The following is a 26108-nucleotide window of genomic DNA, read 5'->3' as shown; positions in this document are numbered from 1 at the left end:
TGTTCAGTGTCACCCACATCTAAAGCCCAATTTGGTTAAACCAAAGCTCAGTTTGGTATGGGAAGTCTTCACAAAGCTGAGATCAGCCTGGTTATAATTTAGGCTTAAGTCAGCTCCTCACAGAGCAGCTGTACTGAAATGAAATTTCAGTTGAGAGCACCCACGGCAGTGGTGGAAAATGCACCTTTTTATTGAAATGGGCTGAAACTCGAATGGAGGTGGGTTCAAAGCTTTATGTGTTCTTTGTAGAGAACTCTGAGAAGAAATCTTGGAAAGCATCAACAGACTGTTTCTCTGAAAGGCCTCATTGCTGAGGCTGAGCCCCAGGATGCTCTCTGGGACCATTGTGATCTCTTACAGCTCCTCTGGCTCTGTTTTGTTGTCACCAGTCTTCCTCACCCTACCACAGTCATCCTTATTTTCAGTTTGCTTTCCAAGTCTCTCTTAGGGCCAGATGAGGCATTTGCCAACCCTGAGCTCTTTTTCAGAGCAGCTGTTTTTGCTGCTGATTTTGTGCCTGTCACATTTTACAGGCTCCCTTGGGACTGCTGTGCTTGGAGAGGCAGAGCTAAAGATGCTTTTGCTGTGACATAAGCTGGAGTTTAGGCTGGTGATAAAATGCTGGTCCTAATGGGATATTTGGGGTGGATGGTGTGAATCCTTATCCTCCAACATTATCACAAACCCTCAGAGAAGGACAGAGGTTTGTGATTGCTGCCATCCTCTCCACTGGCTGATGGGACCATGGCTTAGCAGCGGTGGGAGAGCAGAAACTCCCCAGGAGGGGCACAAGGAGCCTCATTTCTGAATTCAGGCATAATTAAATGCCCTCAGGTGTTGGGGGGGTTTCAGGTGATGTGGCCCAGACTGCTCTGAGAGTCAGGAGATGGATGGATGGATGGATGGATGGATGGATGGATGGATGGATGGATGGATGGATGGATGGATGGATGGATGGATCGATGGATGGAAACCATGTACCAAAATGATGGTCTCTGGGCTGCCTGCAGTAAATATCCCCAGCAGGCTTAAACTCCAGCCCTGGCAGCAGGAAAGGTGAATGTGATTTGCACAGAAAGTGTTTGCTGGGGGCTCATCTGTGTCAGCACTTGCAGCTCCTTCAGAGCCAGCCACGTTGCCGCTTGTTTCTGCTCTGACTTGCAAAGATTTATAGATATATTTTTAGACCTAATATATTAATACATTCTTTTCCAAGAAATATAAACTATGAGCTTCCTGCTCTCTGGGAGATTCATTATGTTTTGCTGAAAGCAACCAAAGTTGTTTTCCTTTCCAATGAGCACACGAGTGTCTGGTCCCACTTAACAACTGGAGAAGGTGATTAATTCCTCTGGTTTTGGAGGCAGCAGCAAAACACAGTCAGGAGATGCAGAAGCACCCTGCAGCCTCACTGGGGCTGAATTATCTGGCACAATGGAGCCTGTAATTAGCAGGTGGAGAAGATGCTGCACGTGGAGCATTAGAGGATCACAGAGGGACAGGTTACAGGGCAACCGAGGGAAATAAAAGATTAGACCCAGGCAGTAACAAATTAAGTGTTTTCATCTCTCCAGGATGTTTAAATCTCTATAATACAAATTTGAATAAAGCAAAGCTTCATTCATAAAAGAGTTCAACCAAAACAGAGTCTGGGGCTGTTGTACCACATAAATGCAGCACTGATATCATTCCTGCTGCTCTCTGTCAGAACAAGGATGATTCTTTCTCTTGACAGGTAGGAAAATTTTGGAAGTGGGGGAAAAAGGTATCTTTACAAAGGTGCAGGTGAAATACAAAATGGAACATATTCACTGGAGGGCCTGAAATCTTGGTGTGACTTCCCAAATCAGGATGCAGAGTATTGGTGGAAATCACTTTCCCCCACCAAATGTTTTTGGAGAAAGTGTGGGATACTAATCATTAACTAGTAAATGGGATTTTTTCAGGTGTCTGACGTGGGCATGGTGAAAACCTGAGCAGAGAGTCTTTTTCTCTGGAAACATGGGGATCAAAATAATCTCATGAGATGCCAAAGCTGACAAAGTGGGGCAGTGCCATGGGCACAGCAGTTATGGGGCAGTGCCATGGGCACAGCAGGTATGGGTCAGGGAACAGTGCTATGGGCACAGCAGTTATGGGGCAGTGCCACGGACACAGCAGTTATGGGGCAGTGTGACATGGACACAGCAGTTATGGGGCAGGGGGCAGTGCCATGGGCACAGCAGTTATGGGGCAGTGCCACGGACACAGCAGTTATGGGGCAGTGTGACATGGACATAGCAGTTATGGGGCAGGGGGCAGTGCCATGGGCACAGCAGTTATGGGGCAGTGTGACATGGACATAGCAGTTATGGGGCATTAGGGCAGTGCCATGGGCACAGCAGTTATGGGGCAGGGGGCAGTGCCATGGGCACAGCAGTTATGGGGCAGTTATGGGGCAGTGCCATGGACACAGCAGTTATGGGGCAGGGAACAGTGCCATGGGCACAGCAGTTATGGGGCAGTGCCATGGACACAGCAGGTATGGGTCAGGGAACAGTGCCATGGGCACAGCAGTTATGGGGCAGTGCCACGGACACAGCAGTTATGGGGCAGTGTGACATGGGCACAGCAGTTATGGGGCAGTGCCACGGACACAGCAGTTATGGGGCAGTGTGACATGGACATAGCAGTTATGGGGCAGGGGGCAGTGCCATGGGCACAGCAGTTATGGGGCAGTGTGACATGGACATAGCAGTTATGGGGCATTAGGGCAGTGCCATGGGCACAGCAGTTATGGGGCAGGGGGCAGTGCCATGGGCACAGCAGTTATGGGGCAGTTATGGGGCAGTGCCATGGACACAGCAGTTATGGGGCAGGGAACAGTGCCATGGGCACAGCAGTTATGGGGCAGTGCCATGGACACAGCAGGTATGGGTCAGGGAACAGTGCCATGGGCACAGCAGTTATGGGGCAGTGCCACGGACACAGCAGTTATGGGGCAGTGTGACATGGGCACAGCAGTTATGGGGCAGGGGGCAGTGCCATGGGCACAGCAGTTATGGGACATTAGGGCAGTGCCATGGGCACAGCAGTTATAGGACAGTGCCATGGACACAGCAGTTATGGGGCATTAGGGCAGTGTGACATGGACACAGCAGTTATGGGGCAGGGGGCAGTGCCATGGGCACAGCAGTTATGGGGCAGTGCCATGACACAGAGTTATGGGGCAGGGGGCAGTGCCATGGGCACAGCAGTTATGGGGCAGTCCCTGTTGCAACCCCACTGGCACAAGCAGGGTGCACCTCCTGGGAGGTGGCCAGTGGGGCTGGCACCCATCTCCTCAGGCTTGCAGCCCTGTTTGGAGCTGTTGGCTGCAGGTGTGCTCGGGGCCAGGATCCATCTCAAGGATCAAACTGCCCTTGCATGGATGAAAACCAGACCCAGCAAGTCCATAAGAGCATCCCTGGTGGGATGTGCCCCATGGTGGGGAAGGCTGCTGGCAATGACCCAGCCCTGGAGTCCCTGTGGCTCCTCAGGTGATGTTTTCTCCTCTGGAGAGGAGATGAAGGCTGTGCAGGTGACTGCTCTGAGAACCCAGACCACACAGCCATGGACTGGGTGGACAGCAATATCCCATAATACCCCTCACAATTGTTCCTTTAACAGGCATTGCTTGGATTATTTAGAAGAATTAATAAATATTAGAGTGGATTTAAGAAAGTGGATTTAAGAAAACCCTTTTGGTGTTGGTAATTGTGACTGGCAGCCAGCAGCACCAAGCACAGCTCCCCTCTGTGTGTCCTGGCAGGCTGAACATGAGCTTCTTTTCTTGTAAAGCCCATGTTGGGCTCCTCAGGGCCATCCTGGTGGCAGCTCCAGTGTCACCTCTGTGGTTTCTCAGGCAGGCACAGAGTGTTGGAGCACAAGGATTTCAGCAGCAGTTAATGCTTCTTCATTAGTGTGGCTGTGCTGATTAGTGCCTGCACCCACCCAGGTGACAGCAGCCAGGCCTTGGTGTCCCCTGCCCATGGCAAATCCACAGCAGGCACTGTGGGGAGTGTCACCAACCCTGGAAGGGTGGCACAGCCAGAAATCCTCCATGACCTGAGGGTGAGGGCTGTGGGAGGGAGATGGGAGTCAGCTTGTCAGGGCAGCTTCTGCATTTTCCCTTTGTCAGCGTGAGCTAATGTTGAACAGGGCAAATCCTTCCCCCAGAAGGAGCCTGGCAAGACCTTCCCTGTGAATATATGAATAGCACTTGGGTAAGCAGTGCATCTGAATTTATGAATGATTTGACACCGGCAGGCTGGAACGAACTCTGTAATTTTATTGTGGTAGATTTAGTGGGTCAGACATATACATGCCAAGTCAAAATGACCTAGAAAACCTTTCTAGGTCAAATTATTGCTTGAAAACTTCTCTTTTTCAAAGGCAAGGCCAGAAGTTTTCATGCTTACTCTGACACATTTTCCTTCTGAAAGTGCAACATGAGTCTTCAGGACAGGATTTGTCATGAACTGAGAAGAAAGAAAGAAACCTGAAGAAGGGGGACACTTAATTTCTTAATGAAACAAAAACTATTCTGGCCACCTCTGTTGTCCTGAGACAGAATGTTGGATACCTGGCTGGCAGGAATTTAGGCCAGAAATTGCAACACTGATTGTATTCATTCTGTGCTGTTTCCAGTGGTGCTAAAACCTTTCAAACTCCTGGGTCCTGCAGCAACCAGCACCTCCAGCCTGCCTTTGGAGCCCTAATCCTTCATGAGATGGGAAATTGTTTATTAGGAGCTTTTTCTCCCCTGAAGAGGTTCAAAGGAGGAGGTTTGCATGTGAAGTCTCCTCACTGGAGCTTTGGGGTGGGACAGAGCCACACTCTGCTGCCCTGGACACTCCAGCCTGGGAAACACAGGGGTGGGTGAGGACAGAAGGACCCAAAGTTGTCATCCTGAAGCTCCTTCCTGCCCTGGTAACTGCTGAGTGTGAGCAAAGGCAGATTTTGTGCTGTTAGGAGGAAGCCTGGGCTGCTAATAAAAGCTCAGCTCTTTTTGTGGGTTATTTATTCCAGAGTGCAAACAGAACATAACAGAGCCAGGGCTTCAACAAGGAGTGCACAGGGACCCTCATTTGGATACTTGGGTGGGCTGGAACCTTTCTGTCCTGTGGTGCTTGTGGCCATGCTGTGAATGTGGTGGTGCTCACAGGGGTCTCAGGATGAGGGAAGAGATGAGAATCTTGACTCCATGTTTCAGAAGGCTGATTTATTATTTTATGTTATATATTATATTAAAAGAAAATGATAGATTAAAACTATACTAAAAGAATAGAAGAAAGGATTTCATCAGAAGGCTAGCAAGGAATAGAAAGGAATGGAATGATAATAAAATCTTGTGACTGACCAGAGAATACGAGACAGCTGGACTGTGATTGGCCATTAATTAGAAACAGCTACATGAGACCAATCCCAGATCCACCTGTTGCATTCCACAGCAGCAGATAATTATAGTTTTGTTGTTTTTTTTTTTTTTTTTCCTCTGAGGCTTCTCAGCTTCTCAGGAGAAAATTCCTGGCAAAGGGATTTTTCATAGAAGATGTCTGTGACACCGTGCCACGTGCCTGGCTGAGGAGCTGGGCCTGGGCTGGAGCCCAGCTGTGGGCAGGGGCTGGGCTGAGCTGGCAGAGGTGCCCAAATCATGGAATCTTTAAGGCTGGAAAAGACCTTCAAGGTCATCAAATCCAGCCTTCCACTGAGCACCACTGTGCCCACTAAGCCACCCTGTCCCATGCCACCTCTCTCATGTTTTTAACTCTCCCAGCCATGGGGATCCAGCTGTGCCCTGGCAGCAGCTCCCAAGCACAAGTCCAGCTCCCCAGCTGGAGCCAAAGCCAAGCTGTGGCACCCACCCCTCTGGCTTTACTGCCCATGGAGGGTGGGCATCCATCCCATTCCCTCTCAGGATCTCTGCTGCTCACAGTGACCCCCAGATGTGTCACAAAGTCTCTTTTCCCAGCCTGGTGGTCAAAGAAGGAGTCAGAGCTCTTCTGTTCTCTTTCTCAAGGTTGTTTATTGTGTCTTATCTATAAAATTCTTTCTCTGGCCTGCCAAGGTCCACTCAGCAGGTCAGACAGAGGCACTCTGGGTGCCCTCAGGGTGGTGTTATCTTTTTATACTAAAAACTACGTGTACATTATTTACCAGAACTTCCCAATACCTATCACCTGTGTTAGACAGGGAGCTTCTACCTTAAACCAATCTAAAAGTGCCACCATCACAGCAGAAGATGGAGGCCAAGAAGGAGAAAGGCTGGACATGCCCAGATTCCTCCATCTTCCCCCCTGAACCCCCCTTCTAAAACCCCCAAAAATCTATTTTTTCACCCTGTGACAAACTAACCATTATTCTACTTAGACTTTCATGGCTTGCAGATCCTCATATAAGGTTGGTAACATGCTCCATGGTCATAATCAAAGTCACAGGGGCATCTTGGGCTCTGTGCCAGGGTCTCTGAGCCCCCTGGCAGGGGTTTGGGCAATCCAGGACCGCCAGAGGGATGTCCTGAATTCCAACAAAACCCCATCCTACACCCAGAGCTCCTCCCTGCTCCCTCCACCTGCCCAAGGTGGGGCTGTTGTAAATAAATGATTTAAAGGCCTCCCAAGCCAAAGCATTCCATGAATCTGTGGCCAACCCACCCCAGGGCTGGGTGCAGGTGGGATCCATCCCCATGGGCATCCCAACACCCCCTGCCAACCCTCCCAAAGGAGCAGCACAACCCAAACTCCACAGGCTCCAAATGGATTTTTCAGCCCAGCCCTGACCTACTTGAAAGTAGCTTTTGCCATCCCAGGGAAGTGGGTAATGGGAGGCTGCAGTGCCTTCAGAACAATTACAGCTCACAGCAGTCCAAATGAAAATGTTTGTTGAAAACAACATGTGCATAATTAAGGCTTAATGAGCCCTTGTCTGTTTGGAATCTGCAATTAGATTTATAATAGAAAATACCAGCAAATGCCAAATAGCTTTAAAAGAAGACGAGATAAAAGATAATTTTGCTGCAAATCTATAGTAATACTGTAATTTAATGAGCTGGAAGTGGTGCAGAGAAAGACTGTAAAAGCTTTGGACAAGTTTGTATTGTGTGTGTTTATCTTATCTGCCCATTTCCCTATCTATAAAGCTGTCAGTCTTGCTTTTAACTGCTTGGAAAAAGGCAGGACTTTGCTAAAATCAGGAAGACTCCCTTTGTTTATTTTTATTTAAGTCATTAATTAGTCAGGCAAAGCTGCTCTTTTCTCTTTCTCATCAACATGCTCTAAAGTTCTTGTTAGGGTTAATAATAGTAATAATAATAATAGTCATAATAATATCTTTATTCAATTATTTACAATGAGGCAGGGGCATAATAATAACCAGAGGTTCTTTTTTCTGGTTAGTTTCTTTAATTTTAATGAGTTTTTAACTGTCTTTTTAAGATGTTGCCAATTTTCAGCACTAAGGGAGATAGTGAACAAGTGAACCTGAGTTCAGCTCGGCTGCAGTAAGCACAGAATACCTTTAGCCCTAATGAAAATGTTAGAGGGCAGTAAAATCTGGTGGAATGATGAATAAAGTGAACAGAGAGGTAGCAAAAAAAGGAAAAGAAGCTGAAATTAGGAGTGCTTGAGGGGCATGGTTGGGTTTTTGTTTTGTTTTTTTTCACATTTAATAGTTGAGGGTGGGAATGAAGCTGTAGGTGTGACACATGGACCAAGGCCAGGGCAGTGGGGTGCTGGGGCTGTGGTGTGCTCACCCCCCTGGAAACACAGCTCAGCAGCTTTGTGTGACCAGCCTAGCTCAGCACTTGAGGGAACAGGGCCACGAGGATGTGGTGCTGCTGCCTGGGGAGGGAGGCACCTTCACATGAGCTGTTCTGGCCCGTGGGAAACCCTGCTGAGCCTGAGCTGCTGTCAAACCCTGCCCCTGCTGCCCTGGCTCTCCTGCACCGTGTGAGGCTCCAGCCTGGGGCTGTGTTTGCACCTGGGCTGTGCAGCTCCAGCTCAGCCTTGCCAGCAGTGATGGGAGCCTGTGCATGCCCAGGTCTGCACCTGCCCGCAGCATCACAGAATGAACCAGCTTGGAAAAGATCTTTGAGATCATCAAGTCCAGCTTATGACCTAACACCTTCTCATCAACTAAACTGATGCCTCAGGATTGGAGCTTTTCTATTTTCCATCTATTTGTAACCCTGCAGTTCTGTACTGTACAACTCTAAACCCCACACTCAGTGGGAGCTGCTGCTCTCCCAGTTTGGGCAGACACAACAATTCCTCTCCAGGCCTGGCAATCAAGGACACCTCACTGCCTCAGGGCCCAGAGATGGAAACAAAAGTGAATTGGGGGAGCAAACTTGGGGTAAAGGACTTCATTACCTGAAGCTGTAACTGGAGGATTAACCCCCAATATCCAAATGGACCAAACTTATAAAAGTGTGAAAACCCATGACCTGTGGTCCATTTTGGGTGGACCTGGGGGGCTTTGTCTGCCCTGGATGTACCTGAAGGCCCTTCAATAAATAAAACTGCTTTTTATTCCCTTAACTTTGTCTGGCCTCTGGTTTAGGTAGTCCCAAAAAGGCATCAAAACCATGGCACTGAGTGCCACATCCAGGCATTTTTTAAACACGTCCAGGGATGATGACTCCACCATCCTGGGCAGACAATTCAGGTGCCCAATCACTCTTTCAAAGAATTTTTTCCTGATGTCCAGCCTAAACCTCCCCTGGCACAGCTTTACACCATGTCCTCCTGTCCTGTTGCTGTTCCCTGGGAGAAGAGACCGACCCCCCTGGCTGCACCCTCCTGTCAGGGAGCTGTAGAGAGGGATGAGGTCTGCCCTGAGCCTCCTCTTCTCCAGGATAAACAACCTCAGCCACTCCTCACAGGGTTTGTGTTCCAGACCCCTCCCCAGCCTTGTTGCCCTTCTGTGGTCACGCTCCAGCCCCTCCATGTCCTAAACTGGGGGGCCCAGAGCTGGACACAGCACTCGAGGTGCTGCCCAACCAGTGCTGAGCACAGGCGAAGAGTCACTGCCCTGCCCTGCTGGCCTCACCATTCCATCAATGCCCTGCCCTGCTGGCCTCACCATTCCATCCCTGCTTCTCCTGCTGGCCTCACCATTCCATCCCTGCTGCTCCTGCTGGCCTCACCATTCCATCCCTGCTGCTCCTGCTGGCCTCACCATTGCATCAATGCCCTGCTGGCCTCACCATTCCATCCCTGCTTCTCCTGCTGGCCTCACCATTCCATCCCTGCTGCTCCTGCTGGCCTCACCATTCCATCCCTGCTGCTCCTGCTGGCCTCACCATTCCATCCCTGCTGCTCCTGCTGGCCTCACCATTCCATCCCTGCTTCTCCTGCTGGCCTCACCATTCCATCCCTGCTGCTCCTGCTGGCCTCACCATTCCACCACTGCCCTGCTCCTGCTGCCACACCATTCCATCCCTGCTGCTCCTGCTGGCCTCACCATTCCATCCCTGCTGCTCCTGCTGGCCTCACCATTCCATCCCTGCCCTGCTCCTGCTGGCCTCACCATTCCATCCCTGCCCTGCTGGCCACACCATTCCATCCCTGCTTCTCCTGCTGGCCTCACCATTCCATCCCTGCCCTGCTGGCCTCACCATTCCATCCCTGCCCTGCTGGCCTCACCATTCCATCCCTGCTTCCCAGGGTTCTGCCCTCTCAGGGACATGGGAACACATGGTTCCTCTGGATCAGGTTGCCCCATCCAGCCTGACCTTCAATTTCAGAAACTGCTTTCCTATCATCCCTGTTTTAAAGTTGGGTTTTATTTAGCCTTTAAAGACCTCCCTTTTCATTAGTTTTATTAGTTTTGAGTCCGGAATATGTCCAGACACTGTGAAATGGATTGTACTTTGTCAGCCCTTTTTCTTTTTTTTTTCCCAAGTCATTCTAAGTACCACTGCAGGAGTATATTTGCATACAAAGTGGAGTGCAGAATCACAGAAAGCAGGTTTTTGCTGGTGCCAAATATCTGTGTCTTGGAAACTATTTTCTAAATGACTGGCATGGAAGATCTCTGATTTGGTTTTTTTCCCTCCCAACTAGCTGGTTTTGCATAATGTTCCCCATGGTCTTGAAAAATCAATTCTTCGTTTCCCTTATGCTTTGCAAGAGAAGAAAATAGACAAGATCTTGAATTTGGGGGTCAGAAATGTCCTTTTGCTTGGAAAGAGGTCTGAGTTGGAAGAGACCTTAAAGCTCATCTCATTCCACTCCCTGCCATGGATAGGGACACCTTCCACTATCCCAAGTTGCTCCAGCCTGGCCTTGGACACTTCCAGGGATCCAGGGGCAGCCCCAGCTGCTCTGGGCACTTGTGCCAGGGCTTCACCATCCTCTGAGTAAAGAATTCCCTTGTAATATTTAATCTGTGTTGAAAGAGCAGGGGCTGTAGGGTGGATTAAAGCTCCTGGGTTTTTTTGTGAATGTCAATTGAGTAGCACATGTGATTTTAGGAATTATTGGAGTGAGTTAGGAGGTATGTGGGATCCAGGCTGTTTACCTGTGCAGCTGCCAGCAAGGCATTGGGATTGGAAACAAAAAACATCATCCTAGGAAAGTGCCCAGCATTGAGGCATCCCCTCCTCACTCCTCTGACAGCTCTGTTCCTCACATCATTATTTACTCACCATGCAGTCAAGAATAGACAAATAGAGATTTCCAAACCCGTTCCTGCTCCGTGTGCGTCACACCCAGCGTCACCCAGCCCCTGCTGCTGGCAGCTGCTGCCTCACTCCCCAGAGAATGGCTTTGATTCCATCCAGGAATTCACCTCAGGTGTGTGGCTCAGCATCACTGCCTGTCCTGCACACTCCCTGGCCAAAGGGAACCAAATTATAGAGTGGGAAAGCTTCCCTGGTTAAGGTTTCCTCATTCCCAGCTGCTCCTTTGCCTCCTGGGTGTGACTGTGTTCACAGGGGTCTGAGGATGAGGGAAGAGAAGAGGATCTGACTCCATGTTTCAGAAGGCTGATTTATCATTTTATTATATATATTATATTAAAACTATACTAAAAGAATAGAAGAAAGGATTTCATCAGAAGGCTGGCTAAGAATAGAATAGCAAAGAATGATAACAAAGGCTTCTGTCTCAGACTCTCTGTCCAAGCCAGCTGACTGTGATTGGCCATTAATTAGAAACAACCACATGAGCCAATCCCAGATGCACCTGTTGCATTCCACAGCAGCAGATAACCATTGGGTACATTTTGTTCCTGAGGCCTCTCAGCTTCTCAGGAGGAAAAATCCCAAGGAAAGGATTTTCCATAAAAGATGTCTGTGACAGCTGGGCTGTTGCAGGGAGTGGAGCCCCTCTGCTGTGGTTCCTCTGGCTGCTGTTCTGCTGTGCAAATCAGCACCTCCAGAAAAGACTCCCAGAGCAGAGCCAGGCTGGTGGCTGCTTCCCAGGCACACAGGTACCAGCTCTATTTTTATCTCAGCCCCGAGGTTTTATCTTGCAGAAAACATTGTTTCTCAGTGCCTTTGACTGTTCTAGCACAGAGTCTCCGTGGCTTCTTTTAGATCTTTGCATGTTTTCTGTCTCTCTTGGTTTCCTGTGTATTACAAGTGCTGCTGGAGGAGCAGGCAGTGCAGTTGTTGCTCATTAGAACTTATTGTATTTATTTAACACACAGCAGGCCAGTGCCAGGATGGGGCTGCATCCCTGTGCCCTCCTCCCTCCCCTCACCAGGTTCCTCAGCTCTCACTCAGCTGCTGATGGCTGAAGGACCAGCTCAGCAAGAGCCTGGTATTTGTATTTTTTTGCACATAAACTCCTTGAGCACCTGTGATGAACAGCTCCAGATGAGGACGTTGTTTGGTTTTGAGAAGGAAGTGATGTACGTGCCAGAGCCTTGCAGCAGCAGTGCTGCAAAACCAACAGCACTGAGCTGGTCAGCAATGGGCTGGGGAGCTCCTGGCTGAGAGCAGTGGGTGCTGCCCCCCTCCCTGCAGCCTGATTTCACTATCCATGCCCAGATTTGGAGAGAAATCCCAAAGGATTTGGGGTTTGGCTGCAGCTCTGGTGAGCCCTCAGTGCCAGGGAAAAGGATGGAGATGTGCTGAGCAGATGTGCTGAGATGTGCCCTCCGTGCACCAGGGCAGCTCAATGCACCAGCTCTCCCAGCAGCATTATTACACCAGGCTAAAAGCTAAACACAATCATCTGAACACAGTCAAAATGTATTAGATCAACAGCTGCCCTCAGGAGCAAAACCTGCTCAGCTGAAACCCCAACCCCTCCTCCGTGCAGCGCAAGGTGTAACCGTGAGTGACTTTGGCCTTTAAATTAATCACCTTTCTCTGGGCATCCTTCTCCTCAGTGCAGCTGGCACAAGAAGAGGAGGCTGGCTGGATGGAGGATTGGCTGCTCTGTGCTGCTTTCACTCCTCTTTGGAGTCGCACAGGAAAGGGTTAAGCAGAATTTTGATCTCTGCAATATTTTCATGCTTATACATTCTGTTTCTCATTTCCATGACAAAGATGGTAGGAAGAGCAGAATAAGGTACAGAATTTGCAGAGCAATTTTAAGACTGTAATGAGAACAGAAAATAGTAGGGGGAGAAGAATTGTAATTAGAATATGAAATGGGAAAAAAAAATTAATCTATTTCCATGTCAGTCTTGAGACTAAATTCTGCTGCTCCCTGTAGCTTTCAGTGGAGGGGGGTTTTTGTGTGTGTATGTGAAGAGCTTGAACTCCTCTGCAGGCTCTGAAAGATCCAGGTAAATGAGTTTAAGGCCTCATCCCCCCCAAATAATGTAATAACAATAATATTGTGTGCAGCGTTGACAGAAAGCCAGCCAGTCTCCCAGATAAATGAATGCTGTCACTTAATAGTGGTGGCATTGCTGGAGAATAAAAGGGGATGCTGGAGATGCTTTTGGGGTGGAGGTCTGTGTAAGTATCACAGGATCACGTACCACAGAAGCCCCCAAACACCAAATATTGCCAGTCCTGAGGGACATCTGTGTGTGTCCTGAGCCCCCCAGGCAAAGCTGGGCCACCCATGTGGGTTTGTGCAGTGCCTGGTCCAGCTGAGCTCTGAGGATCTCCAGGGATGGAGGTCCCACAATGATATTTGATCACCCACGTGCTAAGAAATGAGATTATATCTGCCCACAGCTCCCAGGAGCCCACAGGTCAGGCTTTTGGGTTTGGTTTTGGGTCCAGTATGAAGAACTTCTCTGGAAGGGTTTAATTTCACTTGCTAATAATCTCAGTGTCTGTCTCCTTGATTTTAGGCTGTTAGAACCCTGCTTTCATTTCCAGTTTTCACATACATCTTCACTGAGTCCATCTAACACCCTTCTATCCCTTCATCACCCCTTTTTCCTCATCCACATGTGCCATCCCACTCCTTGGATCCTCTTTGCAGCTGCCCTCTCTCCTTCTAACAGTACAGATGGTACAATAATACTTGGTCTTTCCCTCTTTTCTCTTTTCCTGATTGCTTCCAAAACCTGAATGGCATCTTTGGCATCTGCTGAGGACTGGAAAAAAATTGGAAGTGAACTCTCTAGAAAAGTTTCTCTTCTGGACAGCAACATCAATTTTAAGGCTCATTGTCATGTCTGTCATTGGGATTGCTTTTCTTCAGTGCATTACTTTGCATTTATTGACATTAAATTTAATCTTCCATTTCCTCAGTGCCACTTAGTGCACTGAGAGTCCTAATGCAAAGCTATTCAAAGTCGCTTTTAGTTTTGGCTGGCCTGAATAATTTCTCTCTCATTAATAAGCTGAGCCCTTCCAGATCAGTTATATGATGAGCTGGAGAGATTTTAGTGCAGATGGATCATGGACCATGATATTTTGCTTGCTAAAACCTCCTGAGTGTCTGGCTGTGAGTAAAAGAACCTTCCCCTGGGTCCCATGACGTGTTGGGTTTTGGGGTTTAGAGCTGGTTTTTGAGGAACCTTGTGAGAAGTTCAAGCAGAGAGATCAGTTCATCTTTCCTAGGGCCTTGCTGGCCCTCAGCAAGCTCCAAGTGGGCTGTGAGGGACAAGGTCCCTTGTGTTGGCTCCCTCTGGGTCTCCTTGGGTGTGTTGGAGTGTGGAGGATTCACGCTGAGGGAGATGGACCTGCTGGTTTGAAACCTTCCCCTTCCCACTCCCGTTTGTTTGGGCACAGAGACAGAAGGTCAGGCATTTAAAATCACTGAATCATTTAGGTTGGGAAGGAGCTCTGGGATTGTTGGGCCCAACCACTGACCCAGCACTGCCAAGGTCACCTCTAACCCACGTCCCCAAGTGTCACATCCACGTGTCTTTTAAATCCCTCCAGGGACTGTGGCTCCACCATGCCCTGGGCAGCTGTGGCAGAGCTGGACAACCTTTTCAGTGAAGGAACTTTGCCTAATCTCCAATCTAAACCACACCTTGAGGCCATTCCCTCTCCTCCTGTCCCTGTTCCCTGGAGCAGAGCCTGACCTGGGGCTGTCCCCTCCTGTCAGGAGCTGTGCAGAGCCACGAGGTCCCCCCTGAGCCTCCTTCTCTGCAGGCTGAGCCCCTTTCCAGCTCCCTCAGCCACTCCTGGGGCTCCAGACCCTTCCCAGCTCTGCTCCCTTCCCTGGACATGCTCCAGCCCCTCAAGGTCTATCTTGTCATGATGGTCCCAAAGTTCTCTCACATTGTTTTAGAGCAGGTGGGTGATGGGGGTTCCTTAGGATTTCCTTGACTGGTTTTATGTTTTCCTTCTGTCCATCCCAGTGTGAGAGCTTCTCAGATGGGTCTTTCCAAGGGAGATGTTCCAGTTTAGGAATTTCTGAATGCTCCCTCCATCAGTGTCCATCAGGCTGGTGTGGGTCATCCCTTCCTTTCCCACCTGGCTGTAGTTTCTTGAAAGCCTCTACCATACTTGGCCCCACCAACTCTGCAGGTTTCCACCTCATGGTGTATTTGAGAAAAAAAAAAACTCCAACAAGGCTTTTATCCTGCTTGTAAACTGTTCTTAAAACAAACAAACCAACAAAACAAGCCACTTTTTACTGTGAGGCTTTAAGCCTCAAGATTTCAACTGTATCAAGCTGAATTTCCCCTGGGATAATGTGTGAGAATATTCAGTGTTTGTAGGAAACCCAGCCCCTGAAAGCCCCAGTGGCTGCTGTGGATGCTGGGCTTGTGTTGTGCCTCTGACACCTGCTGTGGGGTCGTGCTCCCTGTTAATGCCATTTGTCCCCAAACAAATCGGGGATGGACACGCTGACTGCCCCGCAGGGCACTCCTGGGGAGAGTGTAAATCTCCTGCTGAACTCCTGACCCTCCCTGACAGGATCAACCCAGGGGCTGCCCAAGCATTTCAGCACACAAATAAATAATGCTAAATAGATCACTCTGGGCCAGAGGTTGTGTAAAGACCTTAATGGGGGAGCTGCAGTTAAAGAGATTAAGCCAACCTCAGCCGTGTATTCCCTGAAGAGGTGGGATGCTGAATTGCTCCTGCTGGGATTTGCAGTGGCAGCTCAGCCATGGAGCAGGGGCAGTGCTGAGGTGAGGATTTCACATCCCAGAGATGTGCACAGAGAGCATCCTTGCCGTAGTTGAGATGGTCACAATCCAAAGCAACACGCTCCATTTTCAGAAGGCTTCAAACCTGGTTTTATTTTAGCATGCATACATTTTATACATTCTTACAAAACTCCTAAGTTTACACTTATTGGTCAGGAAAGTCAAAGTGCTCATTGGAACAGGCAGTTGTAGGTTTCTCTTATTTTTCCTTCTTTCTTTCTTGGTTTCTATTAACGACCTTGGTAAAAAATTCTTGGTAAAAAATTCTTGGTCTCTGTTAACAAGCTTGGTAAAAAATTAATTGGGGGTAAACATGGATCTTCTTATCAAACTTCTCTCTGGCTCACAGAAGTCACTGTAAAACCTCTTCCACAGATCCTTACCAGGACCAGCATCCTTGGGTATGGATCCCTCAGAGGGCTGAGTCTGATGTGCAGGAGCAGCATTGTGGGGATGGAGGGCTTGGAAGCACCAAAGCGCACTTACAGCAGAATGTGCCATTCAGATAATACTGATGAAAATGAATTGTGGATAAAACCATTCCTGTTTTTCACTTTCTAAAGAAAAGTTATGTTTCCCCATGATGGGAATTGTGCCATTGCATTGCCCATTCCCAGTGATGGGAATGGTGCATTCCAATGCTGCCATCGGAAGCAGCTGAGTGAAACCCAGCAACACATGGGCTGCAATTTATTCTTTTTAATTGTTATTTTTTTAATGAGGAGTATTAAATACAAATTAACTGTGTCACAAAAGTTTTCTTGGGTCCTAACTTTCACTCACTAAAAACCTAAAGGCATTCCTTGAATGGCTTTTTTTTGGGTCTGATGCCTCATGTTTAGCTTTTATATTTTTCACATTCTGTGCTGCTTCAGTGTGTGGGTCTGAGCTTCATATGAGGGGATGGTGAGCTCTCTGCACAGAGCAGGGAGACAAAACAATTCCTGCTTCAGCTGGGCACCAAGGACAAATGATCCAAATCTCAGCCCCAAGAGCACAAACCCCGTGGGCTGGAGAGAGAAAAACAAGCAGGGTGGGACTGCATGGGCTAAAGCTGGAATGGGACAATGAACTGCAAGGTGCAAATGGAGCAGAACTGATCCAAGGGAGAGACCCCATGAGTGGTGGTCTCAGGACCAGGGAAGAGATGAGACTCTTGACTCCATGTTTCAGAAGGCTGATATATTACTTTATGATATATATTAGAACTGTACTGAAAGAATAGAAGAAAGGATTTCATCAGAAGGCTAGCAAGGAAAGGAAAAGAATGAAAATAAAATCTTGTGACTGACCAGAGAGTCCAAGCCAGCTGACTGTGATTGGCCATTAATTAAAAACAACCACATGAGACCAATCCCAGATGCACCTGTTGCATTCCACAGCAGCAGATAACCATTGGTTACATTTTGTTCCTGAGGCCTCTCAGCTTCTCAGGAGAAAAAATCCTGGCAAAAGGAATTTTCATAAAATATGAAAATCCACCCGTGAGCGCTCGTGCATTTTGGGACCATTTTGGTTCATCTTGGGTGCAGCCCTGGCTGGGCTCTTGTGCTGCCCAAGGTGGATCCATTGAGGCCTTTTGATAAATCCCTGCTTTATTCTTTAGCTCTGTCCAGTCTCTGCTCTAGGTCATCAGGTCACTCTGTCTCGGTGCTGGTGGTGGCTGAGCTGTAGCTTGCTGGGAAACAAACCCAGATGCATTCCAAGAACTTCCAGTGAAATGTGGCATCCCCAGTGCACCCAGTTTGGAAATGAGGTTGTCATGAGAGGGAACCCACTGCCCATCTCCTGTGTCCTGGTACAGAGGCAGACCAGAGGCAAGATTTTATAGCTCTGAGCAGCAGAAACCACTGGAGGCATCCAATTTGTTCTTAATTGGTCATTTAGTAGCTCCTTGATGGTGATGGCTCTTAATTACTGCTGGATTTGTATTAACAGGCCACATTTTCAAGCTTTAGAACTTCAGTGGACTTGCAGTTAGGGTGGTCTGGTCTAGTATTGCCAAAAATGAGTGTAAAAATTCAGGTAAGACTCCTCCAAGGAAAAAAAACCCAAACCAAAAAAACCACCAGACCCACCAGACATAAAATAAAATTAAATAAAAAGTTTGGAAGGCTTTTGAGATCTTGCAGGTATCACAGAAGGTATTACTGGTATGAATTTTGCCCACATATTCTGGTCTAGTGGAAGGTGGCCCTGTCCATGTCAGTGGAGTTGAACTGGGTGATCTTTAAGGTCCCTTCCAACCCAAACCAATCTCTGATTCCACTTTTTCACACAGAGCTGAAGTTTCCATCTCAGTTCATGGCTCCCACAAAATTAAAAGGATGTGATGAGATTCCTAATAAAATTGTGCAAGCTGGCAGTGCCATCCAGGAAAAAGTAACACCTTCTTGGAATCTTGGCAGCAGGTTGTGTTTCTTTCCACTGGGCCCTTCCCAGTTAGCAAACATTTGTTCTCCCTGTTTGCACAGAGCTGGAGATCCCCCAGCTGCTGCACTTTGGGGTCTGTCCCTGCCTGCTGCCTGCAGCCTGCATTTGTTTTTCCTTTTCATATTCATCTGGCTAACAGGAGACCTGTATGACTTCTGGGCACATTTACAGGTTTGAAAATAATGCTGTGGAGCAAAAATAACAAACCAAAGTGAGTCTAGAAAAGCAATAAAGATTTTAAAAGTGTTTAGTACAACAACATCTGAATTGAGCTCCCTGTTTGGGCTATTAGAGCAGTGCCAGCTGCAGCTCCCCTGGAAGAGCTGTAGTAAAAGAATTATATTTTTAATTAAAATCTCCATGAAAAACTGAATTTCAGAGGGTGTTTTCTCACACTTTTGTCTTTTGTTTGGACCCAAAATATTCAGTAGGTTGTCCCATGGAGGGGTGCAGCTGTGGCTTGGTCTCCATCACCCTGATGTGCTTGGATTCCCTCTCTGAATGGGGCTGGCAGCATCCCTGTCCCCATCCAGTGCCAGGCAAAGCCACCTCCTGTGGCACAGATGGAATCCTGCCTGGAGCTCCTGTCCCCTGCACACCAAGGCAGTTCAGGGGTGTCCACTGGACTTTGTTGCCAGAACTGGTGGAATTTGGGGCACTTCCCCTTCTCTCTCACCCTTTCCCTTTCACTTTCCCCTTTTCCTCCCCTTCCCTTTTTATTTCCCTCTTTTCTTTCCCCTTCCCTCCCTGGATTTGTGCTCGTTCCATGCAGGAGAGAATCAGCCACAGCCACTGATTTGTTTAATAGGCTGCTCCTATTAACCAAAGTTAATAAAATTAACTAATTGCAACCGAGCAAAAGTGATAAAGTGATTAAGACAACTGCACAAGAGGATGTTTCTTTTGAAGTAGGACTTGAAAATGATCCCTGCCACATCATTCAGTGCAGGCTGGGTTTTGGGGTAAGGATGGTGATGAATGGCTCTATCCAGGTTTGAACAGGAGCTAGAGTGAAGGAAAAAAGGGAGGAGGCATTTATAACCAAGGGGAAATATGAAAATTTCTCTTTCTATCATAAATCTACCTGGTATGATGGGGTTGATTGTTTTGAAGTGCATTCTGTAGCAAAACAATAATGAGAAGAGGGAGAGAACATTACTTATCTGCTTCTACCTGGCTGCTGCATAAGTGGCAAACATCTAATTGAAAAAATATCCTGATGGGAGAGATTCTAATAAATTTGTTTGCACCTTCACAGCCTGAAGGAGAGGGAGGAAAAATCCAATCAGCAGTGGGGAAATTCCAAAGTTTCCATTGCATTTTGAGTCTTGATTTTCAGGCTCGCTGCTCAGCCTGGAAATCAGAGAAACAGTAATTTTGAAGGCAGGATTCATTACAGTTGTTATGAAGGCATCAAGGGCAGAAGGAATTGTGGAATGGAGGTAGGGGAACAGTAGAAAGCCATAAAAAAATACATTCTGACAAATAGAGCAGTCAGGGGAGGGTTTGTCCTGCTCTGGGCCTCCCTACTGAATGATACTTTTGGTTTGCTGAATGTAACTTTCAAGGTAATTTTTTTTTTTCCTGGAGAAAAAGGTGGTGGCCAGGTGTGGGCTGGTGTCTTCTCATGGGAAACAAGGGGTAGAATGAGAGGAATCAGCCTCAGGTGCACCAGGGCAGGGTTAGATTGGACATTAGGGAACATTTCTTCACTGGAATGGTGGCCAGGTGCTGGACCAGGTAACCCAGGGCAGTGCTGAAGTCACCATCCCTGGAGGGATCTGTGGGTTGGTGTGGCACTTGGGGACATCACTGAGTGGTGGCCTTGGCAGTGCTGGGAGAATGTTGGGCTCAGTGATCCTAGAGGGCTTTTCCAACCCTGGAGATTCTGGGATTCTCCAGCAGCCTCTGGCACCTCTGCTGCCAGCCCAGGTGTGTCTGGTGGGAATTTCAAAGGGTATTGAGGTGGGGCCAGAGGGTATTTAGGCTGTCAGAGCATATTGAGGTGGGGCCAGAGGTTATTTAGGCTCTAGAGGTTAGGCTCAGAGGTTATTTAGGTTATTTGGAGAAGGATCAGCCAAACCACCTTAGATCCCCGTAACCTGGGCAAGAGGAGTTCACTCTTCATTTGCTCTCTGTTTTCTTGTTATTTCCCATTTTGGAGCTGGTTGGATCTGTGTTCCTGGAAGCTCCAGCTGCCAGGAGATGGCTGTGCCAGTCATCACCTGCCAGGTGGAAGGAAATCCAGGTTAAACTGGATGGTACCCAGCTGCCTTCTGAGGAAATTGTTTGTCCCAGTGCTCAGTGCATCCCTCAGCTCCTGCCTCAGTGGTGGATCTCACAGGATCCAGCAGTGGCACAGGAATCCTCTCCCACCTGCTGCAGCTGCTGCTGGTATTGCTTAATGAATGCCACAATACCTGCTCCAATTTTAGAGCTTTTAATTGGTTTGCTGTGCCAGAGGACAGTTTGGCAATTAGAGGGTGTCTGAGGCCAAGCAGAGCTGTTACCCCCACTTGGCTTTACTATCTCTGCTGCCTTTAATAGCTAATCCTGTAGCACTCTGGGAAATGGAAGCATAAATAATTGTCTAGGCTGAAAATCTTCACCTGGTTTTATTTAGATTTCGCTTTTATTGCTCTTAATATGGCCAATTTCTGTTAAGGCATAACTGGAATCAGCTTCATATCAGAGAGTAGGAGGACAGGTGAGGGGTGAACAATCTCCAATTCATCATCCTGCTGCTAAGGGCAGGAGGGTTGGCTCTTCCCCTTGTTAAGTGCAAGGTGTCACTCACAGCTGGTACCTCCACCCTCGTCTCAGGAGTGTTTTATGGCTCAGCCCGTTTTTATTGCCATAATTAATTTGTGAACTCAGCCTTGAGGCCTGCCCCAGCTGTACTTGGAGCCACAGACAATCCTGGAGGGTTTTTTTCCTTCCTTTGGAATCTGAGCGAGTGAAAAGCTCCCGTTGCAGGTGATTAGTGAGAGGAGTTGTAGCTCTCCATGGGGGTTTTGTGGCCTGGTAAGTGGATTAGCAGCTGGGAACTGGGTGTGTGCTGGGGCTGGGGGACACAGGAGCATGGGCTGGGCAGCCCAAGCCCACCCAGCCATGGAGCAGGGTTATGGCAGAGCAGGAGTAGAGGGGATGAATGTCAGGCTGTGCACAGAAACCCCTCCCAAATGCCCCATGTCATGGTTGAGATGGTCACAATCCAAAGCAACACACTCCATCTCCAGAAGGCTTCAAACCTGGTTTTATTGTAGCATGCCTGCTTTTTATACATTCTTACAGAACTCCCAAGTTTACACTTTATTGGTCAGGAAAGACAAAGTGCTCATTGGAACAGGCAGTTGCAGATTTCTCTTATTTATCTTTCTTTCTTTCTTGGCCTCTTGGTAGAAAATTCTTGGTAGGAAATTCTTTCAGGGTAAACATGGATCCTGCTATCAAACTTCTCTCTGGCTCACAGAAGTCACTGTAAACCCCCTTCCACAGCTCCAGAGTGATTCTGCATTGCTGCAGGAGCTTTGCTCTGCTGTTGAGGGTTATGTAGAGGTCTGTAAGAGGATTGAATGGGCCTGCCCAAGTCTGGACATTTCCATTGATGGAAGTTGGTTTTTTCTATCACATTGATGGTCTAGTAGGAATTTTAGCAACAGCTTCTTTTGGGTGATCTTTGCTGCAGGGTGCACCTGTGGGTTCACACACTTGAATGATTTCTTTCAATTGGAATGATTCATTCCTTATTTCACTGAAACAATCCCATCTCCATGCTAGGTTAGCACATCCCATTGCAATAACTGGGGTGAAGGTGTGCTCATACCCTCTCAAAAGTGTTCAAACAGCAGCTCAGGCTTTTCCTCTGGGAATTCTGGCTCTTGATGTGAAGAGCCAGGAAGGTATTTGGGATGCACAGCAGCATGGTGTGCAGATGGCATTTTATTAACTCTTTCTTTTGCCTTTCTAGTTTGATGGGGAGAACATGTACATGGGGATGAACGACAACGCCCAGGAGTTTCTATCGGCCAATCAGGTAAGTGTTGTTTTGCTGGGATGAGATTTTTAGGGGACTAAAGCCCAAATTCTATGAGCTGTCTGTGACTCTGCCCTCCTGGGACATCAGGAGTGTCCATGGAGGAGGTCAGAGCCCAGATGCAGCACTTGGTGAAGGGGTTGGGATGCATTTCCATCCTGGTGCTGCTGCCTGGCTCTGCTGAAAAGCTTTGCTGAAAAGCTTTGCCTCAGCATCCCTCACTCCAAATGAAGGTGCATTTGGTGTTTCTGGCCACAGTGAAGTTTCCAAGTATTGTGTGCAGTTCAGGTGTCTCCTTCCCTCATGTGGAGTATTTCCTGTAGCTAAATAGATTAACAGGGGAGAAAAAGGAATCCAAGGGTTCCTGTTTTGGAGCTAGAAACCCACGTGTGGGGGACCAGAATAGAAATGTTCATGTCTTGCAGGTGCCTGAGCCTTCTCTGGGCTTGGATACACGTGGAAAAAACTTGGAGTGGGGTCCTAAACCTGTGCATGGGTTGGAACATGATCTTTAAGTGGATTTTCCACCCCAGCTCTGTGATTCTGTAAAGTTAAGCCCATATTTAGGTCCCTGCTGGGACAGGAGGATTTCAGCACAGGCTTTTCTGTCCCCCTGACCTGGAGATGAGAGCTGGCCCCCTGTGCTCCCTCAGGGGTGGCCTGGCATGGTTAGAGGTGCTGCACCCTCAGCACAAAGCATCTCATCACAAGCAGCCTGGGGAGGGAAGGTGGCATTTCCTTGCTGACACGTTCCAGAATCCCATTTTTGGTTGTTTTGGGCTGTTTTGTTGACCACAGCCCCAGCCCCACAGAGTGCCTGGGATTTGGGATGTCACTGTGGATTATAAGGCTAGCAAGTCATGCAGGGTGCAACAATAGCAGCAGGGGTTAAATTCTGTCCTTATTACACTGGGAATGGGAGGAAATCCTGCAGTTACACTGCAGTTAACTGGGACATTCCTCCCAGTTACACTGGGAATGGGATGAAATCCTGCAGTTTGCCTCCTTGGAGAGCAGCAGTGCCTTGGCTCATGGCTCAGGAGAGTTGTTCCTGCCCTGGCACTGGCAGCTGTCCCCATGGTGGCGTGGGGAGAGGCTGCTCATGCATGAGGAGGAATTCCAGGGTGGGGAAGGAACAGCAAACTTTGTGCTGCTGAGTGATTCAGCAGAAACAAATATGTGTTCAACCAACGGCAGCATGGGGTTGATCATTAGAGCCAGGGATTGCCAGAGGGTGAGTAAATATGGGAAAGAATGGGGTGATCCCTGAGTGCCCCATGCAGGGGTCAGCCCTGTGCCCCCCAGATGTGCAGAGCCAGGTGTTGAGGATGATCTCAGGGCAGTTGTTGTGATACTTTGCCTTTAAAACCTCCCAAGGATGGAACTTGGCTTTTTCTATCACGTTGATGGTCTAGTAGGAAATTTAGCAACAGCTTCTTTTGGGTGATCTTTGCTGCAGAGTGCACCTGTGGGTTCACACACTTGAATGATTTCTTTCAACTGGAGTGATTCATTCCTTATTTCACTGAAACAATCCCATCTCCATGCTAGGTTAGCACATCCCATTGCAATAACTGGGGTGAAGGTGTGCTCATACCCTCTCAAAAGTGTTCAAACAGCAGCCAGGATTTCGTGGGAAGGGCTGGCAGAGCCAGGATTTCATGGGAAGGGCTGGCAGAGCCAGGATTTCATGGAAGGGGAAGGGCTGGCAGTGCTGGCACAGGGAGCAGCCCCAGTCCCTGGCCATGGTGTGCCTGCAGCAGCAGGCTGGATTTGGGCAGAGCCATGGCCATCATGACCCATTGGTGTTTCCTGCTCAGCACCTCTCTGACCCCCTCTCCCTCAGGGTGGGCATGACAGGGAGGTCAGCAGGGCTGGGAATTCCTGCTGTGGGGCTGGGAATGGTTTGCTGCACCCCAAGGAGAAGGGCTGGCTCCCAAAGGAAAGCAGGGTTTACCATGTGGTAGAGGAATCATGTCCTGAGTTTGATCCTGGAGAAGGATCAGCCAAACCAGCTTAGATCCCCGTAACCTGGGAAAGAGGAGTTCACTCTTCCTTTGCTCTCTGTTTTCTTGTTATTTCCCATTTTGGAGTAGAGTGGAGAGGGAGAAAAGTTCTTTCCCTTGGCAGAGGAGGGCAGGAACCCCCCACTGCAGGGAAGGCCTCGTGCACAGGGGCTGTGCTGCTCCTTCTCCACCAGGAAAAGCACTGTAGAGAGTGACATGGACAATAAAAGGGGATGTTTGCCTTGTTTGGCATCCCCAGCTCCCTCCCTGGGCTGGTGTGGGCACTCAGAGGGAGCTGGGAGCACCTGGGCTCTGGGGGAGGCTGCAGTGACCCCATAACCTCATCTGGGGAGGCAGGAGTGCACCTGGGAGGGAAGGTGAGACCCCAGTTCATGCCCTGCAAGGATGTGGTTCACACCCAGCATGAGCTTTGGCCAAGGAGGATGAGGAGCAGCTTCCTCTTCACCCTCCTTAGTGCATCCTCTCTCTTTATTTACCTGCACATCAGCACTTGTTTACTGGTTTTACAGCCCCAGCCATGACTTCAGCACTAATGACACAACTCTGTTATTTAAATGGGGCTTCCAGATGGTTTTTATTGTTTGCTAAACCTGTTGTAACCTGAAGGAGTACATTAAACAGCAGGAGGGGTTCTCACAATCTCACCTCAGAGGCTGCTGAAGCACCAGATTCCTTTAAAGCCCACGTGGGACATCCAACAGCCCTTGGGTTCCTTCAAGACAAAGGCAAATTGAACACACTCAGGGCTGGAGCCATCACACTGCAGCAGATGAGCCTGGTGGGGTGGGGTTTTTCTCCATCAGGATCCTGCAGCTCCCTGACAGCAGCTGTGGCTCAGCCCCTTGTCTGGTTTTGATCCTAAGGAAGTTCTGCTCAGCCCAGGGGAGAAGCTCCAGGGAGAGCTCAGAGCCCTGCCAGGGCTAAAGGGGCTCCAGGAGAGCTGGAGAGGGACTGGGGACAAGGCATGGAGGGACAGGACCCAGGGAATGGCTCCCAGTGCCAGAGGGCAGGGATGGATGGGAGATTGGGAATTGGGAATTGTTCCCTGTGAGGGTGGGCAGGCCCTGGCACAGGTGCCCAGAGCAGCTGGGGCTGCCCCTGGATCCCTGGCAGTGCCCAAGGCCAGGCTGGACAGGGCTGGGAGCACCTGGGACAGTGGGAGGTGTCCCTGCCATGGCAGGGGTGGGAGGGGGTGAGGTTTAATGTCCCTTCCAACCCAAACTTTCCTGGGTTTCTGCAGTTTCTCATGGCAAGAGTGTGGTAAAACCAGGATCAGGGTCCTCCTGCCTCTCCTTCATTATTCCCTGCCTAGCTGCCAGCTTGAGGGGAAGGAGAAACAAAACCCCACACCAAAGCCTGTGTAAAACCCCCACAAAACACCATCCACAACACATGGAAGCCAGGTGCCCTCTTCCTTCCCCTGATCTTCCTTGCTGGGATGGCTTTTGTGCCATGGCTGCAGCTCTTGTCATCCCAGAGGGGCTGGACTCAGCTGAGGACAAAATGCAGCAAGAAAGGAGCCTAAAACATAATGAGAGCACTGACAGCTCACACCAGCACAACCTGCTTGGGGAAAACAATTCCTCTTGTTCCATCAAATAGGAGGGACATTTGACCCCAGAAGTGAGTCAAATGTGAAATGTAATTCAACCTCCAGCAGAGGCCAGGGTATAAATGCAAGCTGACATCTGATCAAACCATCGTGGACATTTGACCCTCGAGATGAGTGAGGTATCTCTTGTGTCTTGTGGAGTCAGCAGAGCATCATTCCTCACCCCTGTCAATTTTCCTTCTTTCTTTCCCACCCCTTCTTCCCACACAAAGGCAAGGAATTAGGTAATGTGGAAAATCCCAAGGAATACACAGATATGAAGTGGTCTGAAAGATTAGTTAAAATGCAATGGTGCTGGTAAAAGAAATCAAAACACCTGCAAAATCAGTGGGAAAAGATATTTATTAAGGTCTTTGTGATAAGGGGAGTAACAGCAGGAAAGGGAAAGGTTGAGGAATGAGGTTGTTTTTATTTGCCATTAAGACTTTTGCACTTGCAGGAGGAGTCCATGGCT

The 26108-nt window shown here is 48.7% G+C and overlaps 1 protein-coding gene across 1 annotated transcript in view; it reads left to right on the top strand.

The window, feature by feature from the left end:
* TOX2 (TOX high mobility group box family member 2) overlaps nt 1-26108 on the top strand; it is a 188902-nt gene that overhangs the window by 48851 nt on the left and 113943 nt on the right. Inside the window, exon 2 of the mRNA XM_071446586.1 lies at nt 21950-22015. Coding sequence (XP_071302687.1) covers nt 21950-22015 — 66 coding nt within the window. The remainder of the gene's footprint in view (nt 1-21949; nt 22016-26108) is intronic.

Source organism: Agelaius tricolor, unplaced genomic scaffold, assembly GCF_023055355.1.
Source record: "Agelaius tricolor isolate 1412-34295 unplaced genomic scaffold, bAgeTri1.0.p SCAF_23, whole genome shotgun sequence".
Taxonomy (NCBI): Eukaryota; Metazoa; Chordata; class Aves; order Passeriformes; family Icteridae; genus Agelaius; species Agelaius tricolor.
Note: the sequence above shows the minus strand (reverse complement) of the source record. Positions and strands in the feature narration are given on the sequence as shown.